This window comes from Salvelinus sp. IW2-2015, linkage group LG18, assembly GCF_002910315.2.
Source record: "Salvelinus sp. IW2-2015 linkage group LG18, ASM291031v2, whole genome shotgun sequence".
Lineage (NCBI taxonomy): Eukaryota > Metazoa > Chordata > Actinopteri > Salmoniformes > Salmonidae > Salvelinus > Salvelinus sp. IW2-2015.
In genome coordinates this window covers 3,555,951-3,577,650 of record NC_036858.1, presented here as the reverse complement: position 1 = coordinate 3,577,650, position 21,700 = coordinate 3,555,951, and the positions used below count along the sequence as shown (strand labels likewise).

Sequence of the window (21,700 nt, the reverse complement as noted above, 5' to 3'; positions counted from 1 at the left end):
GAACATTTTTGGCATGGKTCCCCAGATCATCAAAAAGTTCTACAGCTGCACCATCGAGAGCATCCTGACCGTCACTGCCTGGTATGGCAACTGCTCGGCATCTGACCATAAGGCACTACAGAGGGTAGTGGGTACGGCCCAGTACATCACTGGGGCCAAGCTTCCTGCAATTCAGGACCTACATAATTGGCRGTGTCAGAGGAAAGCCCATTAAATTGTCAGAGACTCCAGTTACCCAAGTCATAGACTGTTTTCTCTGCTACTGCACGGCAAGCGGTACTGGAGCGCCAAGTCTAGGACAAAAAGGCTCCTTAAAAGCTTCTACCCCCAAGCCATAAGACTGCTGAACAATTAATCAAATGGCCACCGGACTATTACATATTACAGGGGGGGGGGGGGTCACTGCTGCTACTCTCTGTTTATTATCTATGCATAGTCACTTCATTCCTACCTACATGTACAATTTACCTCTAACCTGTACCCCCGCACACTGACTCGGTTCCGGTACCCCCTTTATATAGCCTCGTTATTGTGTTACTTTTTATTTTAGTGAATTTGGTAAATATTTTCTTAACTCTGTAACTGTAAGTAAGCATTTAACAGTAAGTTCTACACTTGTTGTATTCGGCGCATGTGACAAATAAAGTTTGATTTGATTTGAGACAGGGATGTCCTTTCTACCCCCTCATGTTTGCACTGGCAATTGAACTGCTTGCAGATATAATTAAACAGGCACCAAACGTARCAGGTATCAATATTGGCAAACATGAATACAAACGTAACTTATTTGCTCAAAATCTCCTGATATACCTCACTAATATTGAAAACTCAATGCCCCCCTTGTTAAAAATATTTTTGGAATACTCTAAAATCTCAGGATATAAAATGAACGTGGAATTTTTTAAAATAATGGCAATAGGAAAAATAATAACTCATGATTTACAGCAATCCTTTAAGTGGACAACAAAAAATATTAAATACTTTGGATGCTTAATAAGTGACAATTAACAACAAATATATAAAGATAATGTTGTTGAGTAATGAAATAAAGTTAAGGCAGATCTAATTAAATGGAAAAATCTCCTCATAAATCTTACAGGTAGAATAAACATCTTCAGAATGGCATGGCTCCGAAAGTTTTAATATTTATTTTCAGTAATACCAATTACCCCACCGAAGACATTCTTTAAAAAAGTATACATGTCTGTCACACCCTGACCTTAAGGGTGGTTTGTTTAGTTTTTGTATTGTCTAGTTTTTTTTTGTATGTCTARGGGTTTTGGTTAGTCTAGGCATATTATAGGTCTATGGTGGCCTGAATTGGTTCCCAATCAGAGACAGCTGTTTATCGTTGTCTCAGATTGGGGATCCTATTTAGGTTGCCATTTTCCATTTAGGTTTTGTGGGTTATTGTCTATGTGATGTTGCATGTCTGCACTTGTTATTATTAGCGTCACGTTAGTTTGTTTAGTGTTCTTCGTGTTTCTTTATTTATTTAAAAGGAAGATGTATTATAATCACGCTGCGCCTTGGTCTCATCATTACGACGAACGTGACAATGTCCCTAAATTGTATCAACTCACAACCCAAGGCTTTTACTTGCAACATATTATTAAATGCACTAAAGAGGAAGAATGGGTACATATTGAAGAGGYGCATGCTTTTCCCCAGAATCTTCTCAMGTGTTTGTTTTTAAAGGATGGAGCTGAGCACATTAACAACTTTTTAGTTAAGAACATTATGACATGGAAGAAAATTAAACGGATCCTACAAGGACCAATATCACCCTCTAAAAACACACCCCTACGGAACAATCCTTGGCTTTTCAGAATTCACCGACAAATTGGCACACATTGAAAACTAAATGMATAGACACCGTAAATGATGTGGTAATGGGAAATACATTTATTTCCATGACAGAATTCAAAAGCAATTTTGGACTGACCAACATAGACATTTTCAAATATTTGCAACTTAAATTTTATATTACAACATTTTGACCTGAAAGCTTTTGGACATCAGAGCAATCCTATTTGAGACAGAAAAATATACTAATATGATATGGAATTTATACAAAACCTTGCAGAGAGCCTGTCCAACTGACAATCTCTTAGAAAAAAATATAAACTATTGGAACCAAGACAGAAAATTACACAGTTACCTCAAATGTACGCTTAATCCAGTATAAACTAATGTATAAAATGTATTATACAAATTCTACAGCACAACTTCAGAGTCATGTCTTAAGTGTAAAACTAACAGTGACTCAATGACACATGCCTTCTGGGAGTACTATAAAGTCCAAAAGTTATGGGCGGAGTTAGAAAGTGGCTGTCAGAAGTTTTACAATATACATTTACTTTTCATCCATCTATCTGCATATTTCAAGACATGGCATATTGGGGTGCAGTAAGATACTCAATGGTTTGGACAATATTATTTTTAGCACTTATATTGAAAAAGCTATTACTTAAATACTGGACCAATCAAATGCTTTATTATTCTTTTTGAAACTGGCTACTGTAACGCTCGTCTTCGGGTGAAAGAGAGGAAGACCAAGGCGCAGCATGGTAGGTGTTCATGATGATGAATTTTAATGCTAATCCAACAAACAGAACACTACAAAATACAAAACAACAAATGAACGAAACCGTACCGTGTGGCGAACAAACACTGACACGGCAACAAACACCCACAAACCAAAAGTGAAACCCAGGCTGCCTAAGTATGATTCTCAATCAGGGACAACGATTGACAGCTGCCWCTGATTGAGAATCATACCAGGCCAAACTCAAAACCSCAACATAGAAAAACACACATAGACTACCCACCCCAACTCACGCCCTGACCATACTAAATAAAGACAAAAATAAAGGAAATAAAAGGTCAGAACGTGACAGCTACAGACAGCAACGTCATAACACAATTTGAAGTCAGAGTCTTACAAAGCATTAGAAACAACATTTAGATGTGGGTACGATTGGAACGTAGGTCTGAGCAAGTGTGATGTCATTAATGTTGGTGGAAATGTATGTAAATATTGGTAGATTCAAATGTTTTATCATTTAAATATTTGTTTAGAAATCTGGCTACACACAGAAACAACATAATGTTGGTGGAAATGTATGTCAATGTTAAGTAGGTTTTTGTTTGTCAACAAAAAAAGAAAAGTGAAATAAAAATTACAACAACAAAAAGGAAAATAGCGCTTTTACACAATGTAGAAACCTAATATTCCACTAATGACTTTGTAATTTCAATGACAGGTATTCGTAGCAACATCTTAGCTTTAATAACATTAGTTATAATTAGTTTCTGGGGCACAACATGTGTTTCAAAAGTAGCTAGATTTCATATAGGCTGTATCGCAATCAATAAAATAAAAATCGTATTTTCTGGTGCTCCTAAATTGTTGGGAGTACGGCAGTGCTACCAATAAAAATAAATAATTTAGAGCCCTGCGTACATCACACACACACACACACACACACACACACACACACACACACACACACACACACACACACACACATGGAAATGTGTCTTGGATGAGACAGCCACAGTAGTTAAACTGCCACAATAAGAATAATGTGGCTGCAGAATGGAAAGAGAGATGGTGCATGACTGTGAGTGAGTATGTGCGTCTATATATATACACAGAGAAACTCTAGATAGTGTAATCGCAGGTTGAAGTGTTGAGATAAAGCTAAGCAGAAATACTCCCCGGCCTCTTCCCCTCTTGTCTTTCTCCCGTTGTCTTCCTCTCTTAGTCATTTTTACGTTATTTCTCCCCTCTCCTTGTCCTTTGTCAAATCAATATAATCTGATCATTAATTCCAAATGACATCTCATTGTTTGTTACTATGTTGTTTGACCTGCTTGGTGTGTTTTTGGTTGTTGTGATGGGGTCCTCTTCAGAGACTACAATCAATCAACAATCAGTCAGCCATACTGTACACACACACACACACACACACACCACACACACACACACACACCCCGCACACACACACACACACACACACACACACACACACACACACACACACACACACACACAGAGTTGATTGGCTCTCTATTCACATACATACAGTCTAAGCACACCCTCCAAAGTCAAGTATTTTCAGGTTGACATCCCGTTGACCGTGTACTGAGCCTCGTGACTAACCGGGGATGGGCCGCCACATTCACACCGCCTTGCACAATAGGTCACCAACCCAGACTAACAACTGTCCGTTTGTTCACATCACCAACTGCCTGGTGTGTGTCTCTTAGTGTCTATGGTGTGCCTGTTTATTAATGTGTGTCACAGTATCTCACCAAACAACATAGTTGAAATATCAATCAACTAATTATCAGTGGTTTAAAGTACTTAAGTAGAAATACTTTAAAGTACTAAGTTGTTTTTGGGGTATCCGTACTTTACTATTCATATTTTTGACAWMTTTTACTTCACTACATTCCTAAAGAAAATKATGTACTTTTTACTCCATACATACTCCGTTACATTTTGAATGCTTAGCAGGACAATAAAATGGTCTAATTCACACACTTATCAAGAGAACATCCCTGGTCATCCCTACTGCCTCTGATCTGGTAGACTCACTAAATCAGCTGATGTAAGAAGGGATATATAAATACATTTGATTTGATTTGATTTAAACACATGCTTCGTTTGTAAATTATTTCTGAGTTGGAGCATGCCCCTTGCTATCCGTAAATAAATTAAAAAACTAGAAAATGTGGCCATCTACTTTGCTTAATATAAGGAGTTAGAAATTAATTATACTTGTACTTTTGATACTTACATAAATGTAATTGCTAAAATGTACTTTTGATACTTAAGTATATTTAAAACCAAATACTTTTAGACATTTACTCAATAAGTATTTTACTGGGTGACTTTCACTTTTACKTGAGTCATTTTCTATTAAGGTATCTTTACTTTTACTCAAGAATGACAATTTGCTACTTTTTTCACCACTGCTAATTATAGACCTACCATATTTTTTGTAAATCTTTAAAAATATATATGCATTGTAGCCTAAGCACTTACCTTCGTCTAAGAGCCGCTCCAGGTGAGTGAAGATGCCAGTGAAGTTGGGCAGCGAGCTCATCACCTTCCGGTCTGTCATCAACTGCATCAGGTAGTCCGGGCTGGGCCTTGGTCTGGGTCTTTCCCGGACCTGCTCACTCATCTCACCGACCATTGTCAAACTCACAACTCAAGTTTACCAGCCAAAATCAGGGCCGACGCTTAACAAAAAAATTATACTTTTATTTTAAAGTTATGTCCGAACTGCTTCCTCAAGCCCCAGCCTCCTCCGATTCTGAGATTTGGCACACACCGCTCTGAAAAGGGGAAAGCAATAGCGCGAGGCGATTTGTAAATATATATATATTTTAACTTCGCTGGGTCGGATATGCCTAAACTCTAGTTAAAGTTAGTTAGTTAGTGYCCCCCGTTGCTTTAAACTAATTTTCTTCTCCGCAGTTTCACAGTCAGATAGGCGTTCCCCAGTAACCGCTCACGCTCTCTCAGTGTCCGCGACACACACTTAGCCACTTGTTTTCTCCGGTTTACGCCTCCTCGCTCATGTCGAGTGTGTTGGTATTCAGACCCTGTCATATGACCACACATCACACTGCAAGAGAAGGAGAAATAAGGAGAGAGAGCCCGAAATGGGGAAGGGGGTGGTACCAAAGAGAGCTGCGCGTCCCCGAAGATTGGGTTCAGATTTAGAAAATCTATCGAGGAGAGACAGCGTGCTTGTCATCTCGCGTCTGTCTCTGTCTCTCCTCCCCCACATCTCTCTCTCTCTCACACACACACACACACACACACACACACATAGCGACAGTGCCTTCAGAAAGTATTCGCACCACTTGACTTTTTCCACATGTTGTTGTGTTACAGCCTGAATTTAAAACGGATTCAATTGAGATGTTATGTCACTGGCCTACACACAATACCCAGTAATGTTGTTTTTTGACATTTTTACAGATATATAAAACATTTCAAGCTGAAATGTCTTGAATCAATAAGTATTCACACCCTTTGTTATAGCAAGCTTAAATAAGTTCTGCAGTAACATTTTGCTAAACAAGTCACATAATAAATTCACACTCTGTGTGCAATAATAGTGTTTAACATGCTAAATGACTACCTCATATCTGTACCCCACACGTACAATTATCTGTATGGTCACTCAGTCGAGCAGTGAATTTCAAACACAGAYTCAACCAAAGACCAGGGAGGTTTTCCAATGCCTCACAAAGAAGGGAACCCATTGGTAGATGGGTAAAAAAAAAAGTAGACATTGAATAGCCCTTTGARCACGGTGAATATATTAATTACACTTTGGATGGTGTATCAATACACCCAGTCAATACAAAGATACAGGCATCCTTCCTAACTCAGTTGCCAGAGAGGAAGGAAACTGCTCAGGGATTTCACTATGAGGCCAATGGTGATTTAAAAACAGTTACAGAGTTTAATGGCTGTGATAGGAGAAAACTGAGGATGGATCAACAATATTGTAGTTACTCCACAATACTAACCTAAATGACAGAATGAAAAGAAGGTAGACAGTACAAGCTGTAAGCAACAAGGCACTAAAGTAACACTGCAGAAAACTTGGCAAAGCAATTAACTTTTTGTCCTGAATACAAAGTGTTATGTTTGGGACAAATCCAATACAACACATTATTTTCAAACATAGTGGTGGCTACATCATGTTATGGGAATGCTTGTAGTCGTTAAGGACTGGGGAGTTTTTCTGGATAAAAAAGAAACGGATTGGAACTAAGCACAGGCAAAATCCTAGAGGAAAACCTGGTTCAGTCTGCTTTCCACCAGACACTGGGAGWTKAATTCATCTTTCAGCAGGGCAATAACCTAAAACACAAGGCCAAATCTACACTGGAGTTKCTTACCAAGAAGACAGTGAATCAAATCAAATCAAATTTTATTGGTCACACACATGGTTAGCAGATGTTATTGTGAGGGTTGCSAAATGCTTGTGCTTCTAGTTGTGACAGTGCAGTAATATCTAACAGCAATCTAACAATTCCACAGCAACTACCTAATACACACAAATCTAAGTAAAGGGAWKGAATAAGAATATATACATATAAATATATGGATGAGYGATGACCGAGCGGCATAGGCAAGATGCAATAGATGGTATAAAATATAGTATATACATATGAGATGAGTAATGAAAGATATGTGAACATGATTAAAGTGGCGTTGTATTAATAGTGACTAGTGATCCATTTATTAAAGTCCTTCCTAACTCAGTTGAATGTTCTTGATTGGCCGAGTTACAGTTTTGACTTAAATCTGCTTGACCTGAAAATGGTTGTATGTCAATGATGAACAACCAATTTGACAGAGCTTGAAGAATTTTGAAAAGATGAATGGGCAAATGTTGCACAATCCAGGTGTGGAAAGCTCTTAGAGACGTACCCCAGAAAGATCACAGCTGTAATCACAGCCAGAAGTGTTTCTACAAACTATCTACTCAACATGTTTTTGCTTTGTCATTATGAGGTATTGTGGGTAGATGGATGACCAAAAAAATATATAAAATTAATTTTAAATTCAGGCTGTAACACAACAAAATGTGGAATAAGTCAAGGGGTATGAATACTTTTTGAAGGCACTGTATGTCTTTACTATACTTGTGAGGACTTTTTGGGGACAATTGATTCCCATTCAAAATCCTATTTTCCCTAACCCTTAACCCTAACCCTAACCTTAACCTCCAAACCTAACCACTAACCCCTAAACCCTAATTCTAACCCTAAACTAACCTAACCCTTAAAAACTAAAATATCTTTTTACAATTGAGGACTGGCAAAATGTCCTCACTTCTCTGAATTTTAGTTGTACACACACACATAAACACACACATACACACAGACTTAGAGGACGAGCTGTGAACAAATTTCCTTTAGATTTGTTTGGGGACTATCTGTTGTTTCATGGAGTGAATCTGTTGTTCATGTGATTGTATTGGCTGATAGCAGTAAGGGCAACAATGTCCAACAATGCTGTTTGTCCATTTGCCTTCAGAAGATTTGCACACCTGTTTTTACCTTCACTCTCTGTCACTCTGGGGGATCTCTGGTGTGTGTGTGGCATTCAAGTGGTCTCTCTCTCTCTGCTCTCTGCTCTTGCTCTCGTCTTCTCTCGCTCTCTCTGCTCCGTCTTCTCTCTCTCTCTCTCTCTCTTTCATCTCTCTCACTCTCGTCTCGCTCTCTCGTCTTCTCTCTCTCTCGCGTCTCTCTCTCTCTCTCTTCTTCTCTCTCTCTCTCTCTTCTCTTCTCTCTCTCGCTCTCTTCTCTCTCTCTTCTCTCTTCCTCTGCTCTCTCTCTCTGCTCTCGTCTCTGTCTCTCTTCTCTCTGCTCTCTCTCTCGTCTCTCTCTCTCTCTCGTCTCTCTCTGCTCTCTCTCTGACTCTCCTCTCTCTTCTCTTACTCATCTCTCTCTCTCTCTCTCTCCTCTCTCTCTCTTCTGCTTCCTCCTCTCTCACTCATCCTCTCATCCATCTTCATCTCTCTCTCTCTCTTCTCCAGCACACACACACTCTTTTCTTTGAATAAAATGCTAAATGAATGTGTAGTTTGAATAATAATGCCTTGTTATTGGCAAGGCTGTATGTGTGTGTGGTGTTCTGACTCTGTGGTCTAGCTGTTCTGAGTCCAGTCTTTGTCCTCCACAGCTGTCTCACACTGTTGTCCCAGTGTCCACTCCACCACAGACATGGAGCAGAGAGAACATTCATCGACACAAACAACACACTACACAGACAAAATATATCATCTCAGATTCAGCTCCCATCTCCCCCCACGCCTTATCTCTCCCCTTTTCTGCCCTCACCCACCCCTCTTCCCCATCTCCACCTCCACCAGGCACCACACACTCTCCATTCCTCCAAACAATCAGATGTGTGTATTTAACCTTCAAAACAAACGACGGTCTTATAGTCTGATGGGGTAGGGGACAATGTTGTGTGTGTTGTGTGTGGGTGCATGCGTTTGTGCGCCTGTGTGTGTGTTATATGTGTGTACTGTATATGTGATGTTATGTACAGTTGAAGGTCAGAAGTTTTACATACACCTTAGCCAAATACATTTAAACTCGTTTTTCACAATTCCTGACATTTAATTCCTAGTAAACAATTCCAGTTAGGATCCCACTTTATTTTAAGAATGTGAAATCTCAGAATAATAGTAGAGAGAATGATTTATTTCAGCTTTATATTTCTTTCATCACATTCCCAGTGGGGTCAGAAGTTTACATAACACTCAATTAGGATTTGGGTAGCATTGGCCTAATAAATTGTTATAACGTTGTGTAAAAACGTTTCAGGGAGCCTTCCACAAGCTTCGCACAATAAGTTGTGTGAATTTTGGCCCATGTCCTCCTGAACATAGCTGGTGTAAATGAAGTCAGGTTTTGTAGGCCTCCTTGTTCGCACACACTTTTTCAGTTCTGCCCACAAATCTTCTATAGGATTGAGATAGGGCTTTGTGATGGCCACTCCAAATACCTGTGACTTTGTTGTCCTTAGCTATTTTGCCCACAAACTTTTGGAAGTATGCTTGGGGTCATTGTCATTTGGAAGACCCCATTTGCATACAATCTTTGTCCCCATGTGCAGTTGCAAACCATAGTCTGGCTTTTTTATGGACATTTGTGGAGCAGTGGCTTCTTCCTTGCTGAGCGGCCTTTCGTTTTACTGTGGATATAGATACTTTTGTACCCTGTTTCCTCCAGCCTGTTCACAAGGTCCTTTGCTGTTGTTTGTTCTGGAATGATTTGCACTTTTCGCACCAAAGTACGTTCATCTCTAGGAGACAGAACGGCGTCTCCTCCTGAGGCGTATGACGGCTGCGTGGGTCCCATGGTGTTTATACTTGCGTACTGTTGTTTGTAGCACAGATGAGCGTGGTACCTTCAGGTGTTTGAAAATTGCTCCCAAGGATGAACCAGACTAGTGGAGGTCTACAATTGTTTTTTTCTGAGGTCTTGACTGATTTCCTTTGCTTTTCCCATGATGTCAAGCAAAGAGCTACTGAGTTTGAAGGTAGGCCTTGAAAATAAATTCACAGGTACACTCCAATTGACTCAAATTATGTCAATTAGCCTATCAAGAAGCTTCTAAAGCCATTACAAATATTTTCTGGAATTTTCCAAGCTGTTTAAAAAGGCACAGGCAACGTAGTGTATGTAAACTTCTGACCCACTGGAATTGGTGATACAGTGAATTATAATGAAATAATCTGTCGAAACAAATTGTTGGAACAATTACTTATTGTTCAATGCACAAAGTAGATGTCCTAACCGACTTGCCAAAACTATAGATTGTTAACAAGAAATTTGTGGAGTGGTTGAAAAACGAGTTTTAAATGACTCCAACCCCAAGGGTATGTAAACTTCCTGACTTCAACTGGTATATGTGTGTGTAATATGTGTGGTGTGTGTGTGTGTGTGTGTGTGTGGTGTGTGTTGTGGTGTGTGTGTGTGTGTGTGTGTGTGTGTGTGTGTGTGTGTGTGTGTGTGTGTGTGTGTGTGTGTGTGTGTGTGTGTTATTGGGTGATGTCGTTGTTTCAGCCTGGTATGGTATGATGAGTATTCAGGGCGGGGCCCAAACAATACCCCCTCTCATTAAGACACAAGACACTGACTGGCTACAAAAACATACTCACAGCAGAGGGCTCTCTCTCTCTCTAGATTAACATAGTTCAGAAAATGTTTATCTGTGTCTTTGATGGTTACGTGTTTGACCCCAGAGTTCTGGGTTAAAGGTCAAACTATGACACCACTAAACAAAGGACAAAGTCCAGGGGAATACCAAGGTAGACATTGGGATAGTGATATCTGCTGTCGAACGACAGGATGAGGGAGCAGAGCAGTACCTATCAGCACCAGCAGACTGCAGCAGAGGACAGCTTCTTTGAGTGACATCATAATGGGACTCCCTAAAAACATGCCACTTTGATACAGTTAAGGCCGGAAGTGACTTCTCATGGCAGGTTAGGAGAGCATTTTCCCTTACCCTAACCCTAAAATTGTATTTCAAAAAAGTATTTCATGATTTTAAACTGAATCTTATGAATATTGCATACAGTTTTTACATTCAATTTCAATTGAATTCATTTAAATTTTAGTAATTTTAGTAATCCAGAACGGTTTACAGTTAGTGCATTAATCTTAAAATAGCTAGGTGGGACAACCACACATAGATGTTTACTCAATAAAGGGAGAAAGTGGTGAGGAGGGGGTGCGAAGGGGGGAGGCTATGAGATTATTAAGATACTCTTTAAGGAAGTAGGGTTTCAGATGTTTTCAGAAGATGGCCAGGGACTCTGCTGTCCTAGCTTCAGGGGGAAATTGGTTACACCATTGGGGTGCAGGACAGAGAAGAGCTTGGACTGGGCTGAGCGGAGCTGCCCTCCCATAGGGGTGGAAGGGCCAAGAGACCARAGGTGACCTGCTGGTTTTCTGTTCTACCTGTTAATAAATTGCATCCACCTGGTGTCCCAGGTCTAAATCTCTCCCTGAATAGAGGGGGACAATGGAGAAAAAGCAATGAAACTGGCTTCGAGGTCTAGAGTTGAGTTTGAGGGTTGTAGAGGAGCGAGTCACTGCAGGAGCGAGTGGACAGCGCCAATGACTTGGTGTATAGAGAGAAGAGGAGAGGGYCTAKAAYCGAGCCAAAACAACATCCTGGTGCTTTTCCAGCTAGGAAAGGTAGAAGAGAACAGATAATGCTCTCTGTGGGAAACAGAAGGTATTGTAATGGACGTCACACTGCTTGCTTAGTGGGTACCGCTTTCCTCTGATTCAGCTCATACCACCCCCCCTTAGTGACGTAATTCCAGGACTGTATAGTTGTTCTCAAGGCTGTCTAACGATGCTAATCTAAAGCCTCTTTTGGCCTCTTATCTGCTCAGACCTGCTGGTTAACCACAATACCAAAATACCACCTACTGTTAGCCTCTTTACCGCTGCCTGCAGCTACACCAAACACCCGCTAACTATCCCTCAGGCCCCCACTTACTAGCCAACTACCCTACACACCCGTTAACTACCCCTCAGGCCCCCACACACTAGCTAACTACCCCACACACCCACTATCTACCCTCACCCCCCACGCACATAGCTAGATATCCCCACACACCCGCCTAACTACCCCTCAAGCCCCCACGCACTAGTTTAATACCCCACACACCCGCCTAACTACCCCTCAACCACCCACGCACTAGCTAGATACCCCACACACCGCTAACTACCCCTCAAGCCCCCACGCACTAGCTAGATACACCCACACACCCGCTAACTACCCCTCAGCCCCCACACACTAGCTAGATACCCACACACCCGCTAACTCACCCCCTCAGCCCCCACCACTAGCTAAGATACCCCACACCACCCCTAACTACACCTCAAGCCCCCACGCACTAGCTAGATAACCCCACACACCCGATACTACCCCTCAGCCCCCACTCCACAACCTAACTACCCCACACACCTGCTAAACCTACCCCTCAAGCCCCCACGCCCACTACTAGATACCCCACACCACCCGCTAACACCCCTCAAGCCCCCACAACACTAGCTAATACCCGACACAGCCCGCTAACTACCCCTCAACCCCCACACACTACTAGATACCCCACACACCCGCTAACTATCCCCTCAGGCCCCCACTCACAATACTAATAACCCCACACACCCGCTAACTACCCCTCATAGCCCCCACCGCACTACCTAGAACCCCACACACCCGCTAACTACCCCGCCAAAGCCCCCACACACTAGCTAGAGATACCCACAACACCCCGCTAACTACCCCTCAAGCCGCCCACGCACTACTAGATACCCACCACACACCCGCTAACTCCCCTCAAGCCCCCACGCACATAGCTAGATACCCCACCACACCCCTATACTACCCCACAGGCCCCCACTCACAAAGCTAATACCCTCACAACACCCGCTAACTACCAACTCATATACCCCCAGCCCTAGCTATATACCCCACACACACCGCTAACTTACCCCTCAGGCCCCCTCACAAGCACGATACCCCACACACCCTGCTAACTACCCCTCAGGCCCCCCACTTCACAGCGCTAATACCCCACCACATCCCGCTAACTACCCCTCAAGCCCCACACACTAGCTAGATACGCCCACGACACCCGGCTACTAACCCCTCAACCCCCACTCACAAGCTAACTACCTCATGTATATCCTGTCCTTTACAGTACCTAAACACACCTACTTTACTGTTCTCTGCCTCTATAGGTCTCCCCTCTGACTTGTACCTGGAATCAGAACCTTGATTTGGTACAATGACAGCATTTCCTTTCATAATATCTCCTCACACTCAAACATTTTAGCTCATCAAGGGATGTAATGCATTCTAATATTACGCCAAGCTATCTTAGACAAGCAGCCCAATTCTATCTTTTTTTCTCGCTGTGACAAAAGATCTGCATGTGATTGTCAACAAGGACCAAATTATGGAAACAAATATCAGAATGTTGCAGCTGCGTGGACTACTGCGTTGGCGACTTTACTTGGACAAAATATGTGATGAGCGCCTATAATGAATTAACGTTGTTACTCTGTTGCGTCATTGACATTGCTATCAGATGAATACACTGGGCTCTGGCGTTGTCGGCCGCTTCTCCTCGTTATAGATTATAGATGTACTGCTTACACACTGACACAACAACCACATAATGTCATAGACAATTAACATCAAATGCAACAATTAAATTAGTTATTTATCAAGGAAGTCTTGCAAAGGTGCTTTAATGAGCGACATGGAATGGTAACTAGTTAATGCAGATTTTGGTAACGGTAGGTTAATGCAAATCGCGATTTTATGGCGGTACGTTGGTACTATGTAATCGGCAGAATCCTTTGTCAATCGTTAGTAATGGCGAGATCCTTTGTAATGTAAGTAAATAATGGGGGGGGGGCGATTCCCCTTTTTTAACGTAGTGTTAATGCGATCCTTGGTAACGAGGTAATGGCGGATCCTTTGTAACTAGTAATGCAATCCTTTGTACTAACGTCAAGTTACACTCGCGGATTCCTCTTGTAACAATAGTCTTAATGCATCCCTTTGGTAACGTAGTTAATGGCAGATCCTTTGGTAACGTAGTTAATGGCGGATCCTTTGGTAACGTAGTTAATGGCAGATTCTTTGGTAACGTAGTTAATGGCGGATCCTTTGGTAACGTAGGCGGATCCTTTGGTCGCTTAACAACTAAAAACACCTAGAATGTTAGAGATACAAAGTTGAGATTTTTTTACATCTAAAGTCACAGAACAAACACAACACGCACACGCACACRCACACACCCTCGTCCTTCAGTCTCCATGTGCAGGGTTGTCCTGTGTCCATGTGAATGCGATAATCTGATGATTACCCTGATCCAATTAGCTAAATCAGGCACCCCGCTGAGTTCCCAGAAGGCATTGCTGTTTGATCTTTGATCAGTCTTACGTAGAAACAACACAACACCAATATGTCCAACTCTACTTCACAGGGCTAGCTTCCTTTATTAACATTTTCATTTACACAATGGCATCATCATCCTTCTACACAACATACAGAAAGAAAAACAGAAGGATTTCTCATGGCAAAAAAATTTCTTTACAGTAAATAAAATAATTTAAATGAATTACACTGTTTAAAAAAAGTTATGTATCAATACTAGACTATTTACAAAGACAACAGTAGCCTGGGCGTTGGTCTATGAGCATGTAGGTATGTACAGTAGCTCTTGATAATCCAAAAAGAGAATGCTGATTGGACCTGCTGAGTGACCTCACAGAGCAGAGGGCTGGGGTCAGAGTTCAGGGGTCAGAGGCCAGGGGTTTAGCTGCCAGTCTCAAATGTCCTCAACTTTGGGGTCACCCCTGGTTCCACCCCCCCACGTCTCCTTTAAGTCCCCTCCACCCCAAACTTCAACAACATCGGGTTTAGGTGAAGATGGGTTCCACCTCTTTCCAGCCCAGGAGTCTCCAGCCCCTCCTCCCCATAAACTTAAACAACATCGGGTTAGGGTGAAACTGGTTCCACGCTTCTTCCAGCCGCAGGAGTCTCCAGCCCTCCTCCCCCAAAACTTCAACAACATCGGCTTAGGGTGAAATGGTTCCACCTCTTCCAGCCCAGGAGTCTCCAGCCCTCCTCCCCAAACTTCAACCAACATGGCTTAGGGTGAAATGGTTTCCACCCTCTTCCAGCCAGGAGCTCCAACCCTCCTCCCCAAACTTCCAACACATCGGCTTAGGTGAAATGGTTCCCGATCTTCCAGCCCAGGAGTCTCTCAGCCCTTCTCCCATCTCTCAAATGAACAGTTAGAAATTAAGAACTTTAAAGAGGTGATATCTGGGGTGTTTCAGTCCTTTTCTTTTGAATTTTCTATGAATTATCTAATAGAAAAACTGCACTACAGGTGGATCCCAAAAATATATTCCTTGGGCTATGAATGAACAGTTTAACCTTTCCACTTTAACCTCCTCTCTCTGGGAAGGGGAGCGGTGGGGCCCCACGCAGCCCCACATTATCCATAAAACACAACATACCTGGTTTCCTGACCTTACTCTTAAAAATGCATTTTCACAGTACAATGCAAAACATCTGACATTATGAATTTTCATGACAAAGGGTGGTGTTTAGTTTTTCCCTCGTTTTATAGAAAATGGGGTAAATATAAAAATATGAAACAGGCAGAATTATACAGAATGTAAGAAAACACACAGAAAACTGAAGCAGAGTAGCAAAGTTTGGGTTGGAGGAGGTGTGTGTGTGTGTGTGTGTGTGTGTGTGTGTGTGTGTGTGTTGTGTGTGTTGTGTGTGTGTGTGTGTGTGTGTGTGTGTGTGTGTGTGTGTGTGTGTAAAAGGTATTGAGTGTTAAGAAAAGTCGTGTATTGTGTGTGAGTCTGTGTGTATTGGAGTGGGGGAGGGCATATTGGAAATTGGTTCTAATGTAACTTATACATACATTCATGTATTCGTACATTCAAAATATCGTAAGTGCTGACATGTACTCAAGAGTCCATTTGTGTCCATTTCAGTTTTCCCTTCAGATGGACAGAATTGTGTGTGTCGGGCATGTATGTGTGTATTATGTGTGTATTTTGTGTAATAAATGCAAAGGAGGTGTTCAATCTGCCTTTCTTCCCTTCGGTGGGAGTGGTCTCAGTTTGTGTCAACGTGTCTTGTTCAGCTCCCCGTGGCGACACCATCCACTTCGGCCTCGTCCACTGCATTGCCTTTACTCATGGCTTTCATCTTGTCCATGATGTCAGTAAACGTCTCCTTCACTGTCTTCTCCAGGATCCAGCCTTCGCTCTCACACTCTGGGTCCTCTGGGTTGGCCAGGTTAGACAGGGAGGTATTCACGTACTGGAGGCCGATCATCACAATAACCTACAGGGGATAGAGAGAGACATATTAGTTACAGCTAGCCTGGGCTAAGACTTACAGCTAGCCTGGGTGAAGAGCTACACCTGGCCTGGGTGAAGAGCTACACCTGGCCTGGGCTAAGACTTACAGCTAGCCTGGGTGAAAAGCTACAGCTAGCCTGGGCTAAGACTTACAGCTAGCCTGGGCTAAGACTTACAGCTAGCCTGGGTGAAGAGCTACACCTGGCCTGAGGTAGACACTAGCTTCAGCGACTTGCTCATGTACTGGAAGTGAAAACCCATAACTAAACCTAACCCCACATTAACCAACCTACAGGGGTTGAGAGAGATAGCCCACAAGATGACCACTAAAGCGTTACCAGCCATGTGCACTACCACTGTAAGCCTGCCTCTACGTGAGTGTCTGTGTTTACCATTGTAAACCTGGCAGGTCTGTGTCTATGTTTATCATTGTAAACCTGGCAGGTATGTGTCTGTGTGTACCGCTGTAAGCTTAGCAGGTGTGTGTATGTGTGTACCGTTGTAAACCTGGCAGGTGTGTGTCTGTGTGTGTACCTCTGTAAACCTGGCAGGTGATGGCGTCCCTACAGCAGAGAGCAGGAGGCGTAGAAGCAGGTATCATGACTAAGGCAGGAGGAAGGGTTGGGGTGGAGAAGGTGGAGGTGGAGGGGGGTGGTGGAAGGAGGTGGTGGAGGGAGGTGGGGGGAGGTGGAGGTGGAGGGAGCTGGTGGAGTTCGTGGGGGGAGGTGTAGGGAGGTGAGGAAAGTGGAGTGGGTGAGGGAGGTGGAGTGAGGAGGTGGAGGGAGGTGAGGTGGATGGAGGTGGTGGGGGGAGGTGAGGGAAGTGGAGGCAGGTGGAGGTAGGTGGTGGAGGAGATGGAGGGAGGTGGAGGAGATGGAGGTGAGGGAGGTGGAGGGAGGTGTGGAAATGTACATTGAGAGTACAGGAGGACACCATGCCAGGAATTCTGGATCTAGCCAGGCATCTGGGGCATCTTTGTCCACTCTCAGCGACAAACTTCATCACAAAAAACACCCCATGCCTTTTAACAAGCGAGTGAAAGGGAGTATTTGGTAAAATTCTATTTGGATAGTCCATCTGTAGATGCTCTACAGACTATATTTTCTTACCTCCAGAATAGTGACCAGCAGCACCAGGGCTCCTATGCTGTTCATCATGCCTCCGTAGTAGGAAATCAGAGCGTCGCGGCAGCCCCGTTTCCAGATGTTCAGGTCCTCGGTGTGGTGGTCGTAGGAGTAGTGGGCCGTGTTGTTGGTCACCTGGTACTGGATGCAGGGCCGCGGGGAGCCRGGGTTACAGCAGCTGAATGGAACAGCATCCATCAGGTACTTCCCATCCACGTTGCTGCCGATACGACTGGCGGTCAGAGGGCAAAGGGCAGATTTTATGGTCAGGGTAATATATAAAAAAGCCCTACCCAATCCATCCATAATAATGTACTGTAAGCGTGATGAAGTCCTAGTGAACTACCAGTATTTAGAAAGGTAGTATTAGGCTGAAAGACCTGACACAACCCTAGCACAACCCTGACACAACCTAACACTGCTTTTTCGTGCTCTTTCCATGATAAAGGGTTTGCAGTGCTTGCATTGTTWCTGACAGAGCTGAAATCAGTTCACATTGTACCTGGTAAAGAGAGGAWCATGAAGCTCTATCAGTCTCTCACATGCTGTTTGAATGGGATTAACCCCGTTAGCCCCTCTCTACTGGGAACACTCTGCTCTCACATTGGATTTGGGAAGAAACAGCGCAAACGAATACTGTCATTTGCTTTCCAAAAAAAGGTGCATGAGCCAACTGAGAATGAAGAATGAACTCTGCTTACATTGGGAAGGAACTATGATACTTCCACTACATCTCGGTCTCCAACACAAAACAGATGAGCACACTGAAGAGGAGAAAAACATTCAGCAACTCTCATTGAACACACGTCCTCATTGGTAAGACATCTATCTGCCACGGACTCAGAAATTACAACAAAGGATTATGGAGGATAATGAACCACTCCACTTACAAAGGATCTCTCTCAGAATGACTTTCCTCCACTACACTGAGAAGGCATTTCAGAGGATGTATTGAAATTCAATTCATAAATTGATGGTTGATCCATTACTTCGAATGATGATGAATTGCCCAAATGGAATTAGTCTGCATWCTAACTAATCGATGGCTGGATATGCAGTAGTAGCTAGTTAACCTAGTTGTGGCTTGTCAACATAGTTATAGTTGACAGGTAATCAATCAAGCAGTTTGTTGATCGTCTGAGTAGATGTGGATTATCCCCATAAGGTGAGACTGACTGGACTGACAGTGACAGCAGTAATCTCTCTGATTCTGTAGCAGGGAGTGTGCATTTGGCCTTTGGGTGGTCTGACGGTAGGGTTTCAACTGTGATTGACAGTTGTAGGGCAGTTGTAAATTAGAGTCATGCAAAGAGTAGTCTGATGGGATCAGAGATGAGAGAGTGACAGGGATATGAATAATTTCCAGTCATTCCCAACAACAAGGACATAGAATAACACTCTGTTGGGAATACTGAAAATGCTTGATAACGCTGACACTCTAGACAGGACCGATTTTCTGAATGAGGTGTATTAAAGTAGGGTTGGAGCCACTAAGAACTCACAGACTCACACACACAAACAMACACACACACACACATTCACGCATACACATGGGTGCACGTACGCCTTATACCACTTACTGCCCCTTTAGACAACCACAACTACACACTTGATATCACTTACACTGAAAACCAAAACTTGAAACACCTGAATCCATACACACCTTACACCTGACACACTGCAAAACAGACCCCGGAATCATTCCCCTTCAACTCTCACAGACTGAATCTCCTTCCCCCACCTCCCGTAAGCCAGACACTGTTCAGTAATCCTTTAAACAAACCCACATGCACACACCACCATCACCACCTCTAACACTAAAATCTAAAATCCACTGACCCTGTAATCCCTCCACTTTATAACAAAAAGTGGCCCTTTTATATTACTTAGCCCCCCCCCCTCCTCGCACCTGCAATCCCTTTATACTGAACACCCATTAAGAACAGTCAACCCCCCCATAAACTAACTCTACAATCTCCATTCATACCATTTGTTGGTGTGGGCCTATTATAGAGTMATCTTATTTCAAATAAAACGTACATCACTATGTTTAACACTGATCTAAGGTCAGTTTTGCATTATAACCTCCTAATGGTTAGGGATCTTTAGAACTGATCCTAGATCTGTTGCTAATATCATGACTCACTCTTTTACTTCCTTGGCACTGAAGTCCAGGTAGCGATTGCTGACCCACTGGATCTCGAACCAGTCCCTGAAGTTGTTGTTGCCGCAGCAACGGAACTCCATCTGCATCTGGTCCAGGGTTCTCTTCATGTAGCAGCGTCCCGGCGTGTCTGTGTCCTTGTAGAACTTCAGGGCGTTCTTCAGGCCCTCGGCCAGCGTGAACTGGAGAGGGATCCTCATTAGGAAGCAGAGCAGAGCCGTCAGCACCAGGAGACAATTGAAAGCCATACAGGAGACTAGGAAGGGTTTGAGCATAGGCTTCCACCTGGAGAACTTGATAGGGTCCAAGGAGTCGTAGCAGATCTTGCCTCCCATGGCGTTGATCCCACAGGCCAGCAGCCCCACRCCGATTAGTAGGTTAGGAACGAAGTGGCTCTCGTTGTTGTCCATCATCTCTGAGCGCTTACGCAGCTCGATCTTAAAGAACAGCCCCATGCTGAAGACCAGCACGCCTGCCATCACTGAGAACCAGTACATCAGCCATACAAACTGGGCCAGTTTCACCCGCTTCTTCAGGTCAAACTTGACCTTCATTAGTGCCATGGTGGCAATTTAGGGAGATTCCTAAAAGGAAAATACACTACTGAGATGAGATATAGCTCTAWTGTCTGAAGGTCTGGTCCTTCTTTTGGATGTCCCAGGCAGTCAGAGTTTCAGCAGGGCAGGAGTGTCAGCTCAGCCAATGATCTGTAATCCATCCCAGAGAGAACGAGAGGTAAGGAAAGAGGAGTTATTTTATTACTCCAGGGCCCTTTCCTCTCCCATAATGGCAGGACCCTAAAAAGAAAACTCACCAAACTCACCCAGACGGATGACAGAACACAGGGTCACACTTTTTCCCCTTGCCTCTGTCCCAAACTTTCCCTCCAAAAATGTCAAAATCAACAGGTGAGGCTAATTGTGATGTCCCTTTCCCTGGCTGGAGGAGGGTTGAGGAAGATCCTCCAGATTCCAGGCAGAGGGGAGGTGCGTCATGATAATCCCCTGTAAGCAGTCTGATCCCATTTACAGAAATCCCTCTCCAGAAGATGAGCCAGGCCATAAACTGCTGCCAGGATAAATAATTGGTTTGAATGCTCACATGGTCCACGGTCGCCCCAATCGAACTCACCGGGGGCCGGAAACGAGGACAGTTAATGGTTAGTGGTTAACAGAGAGCCGGTAGGTGGAACTAAGACGTGCTGCGATGTTGACATGGGTCCCTTGGTTCAAACGAGGCAGGATGTTTGCAGTGTAGAGTCAGTGAGACGATTCAATAAAAACAACCAAAAAACCTGTAAGCCCCTCACAGAGGCTCTGGAAGAATGGATCCTTAGAGTAGCTCCTACAACACAGTCTCCCCATGACCCACTTAGCTACACCTGCATTCAGCAGCCAACATAAACAACCTGGCAGTCTCTCACCAGAGGAATCTACTACAAAGCAGGATCAGATAACTTTGATCAACAACCAGAAAGAACTATTGATTTTCTGATTCATTAAGAAAGCTAAACTGAGATGTTTTTTGGGCTGTTAAGACAATTAAACCATGCCCATTTCTAGCTTATAYTTCTAAAAAAATWAAAAGTAATTTCAGAATGATAAGGCAAGTTAGCTGGCTAACTCATCGATCCTGCATTGTAATATACCCCGCTGTAGTAAGGAAGCAGGCAGATTTAACTATGTAGGTGTTTGTGTCTGGACTGAATGAACTGTGTAATGCTTCTGGCAGTTTGGTGGACCAAAAACTAACTTCTAAAGGGGGCCTCTTCATTGCACAGCAAAGCTAGGATTGTGATGTGTACACTATATAAAAGAAGGGAGATGTGTGTGGTTATGTGAGTGTCAGTGCATTCAATCAACTACATGATGGCAGGTGCACATGTGAGCTGCACAGGGACACACAACAGGCCAGCAGACCTGATATG

At 43.2% G+C, this 21,700-nt stretch overlaps 1 protein-coding gene and 1 pseudogene across 1 annotated transcript; both read right to left on the bottom strand.

Annotated features, from left to right (window-relative positions):
* Window positions 1-5,776, bottom strand: part of LOC111978131 (protein quaking-B-like) — a 33,326-nt pseudogene extending 27,550 nt beyond the window's left edge.
* A 10,093-nt stretch (window positions 5,777-15,869) lies between these two features.
* On the bottom strand, window positions 15,870-20,655 carry LOC111977681 (peripherin-2). Its single transcript, XM_024007223.2, has 3 exons — window positions 19,756-20,655; window positions 17,595-17,841; window positions 15,870-16,468 (listed from the first exon to the last, which is right to left on the bottom strand). Exons 1-3 carry the CDS (start codon window positions 20,334-20,336, stop codon window positions 16,262-16,264), a joined length of 1,035 nt encoding a protein of 344 aa, XP_023862991.1. The 5' UTR covers window positions 20,337-20,655; the 3' UTR covers window positions 15,870-16,261.
* Between the last annotated feature and the right edge of the window lie 1,045 nt (window positions 20,656-21,700).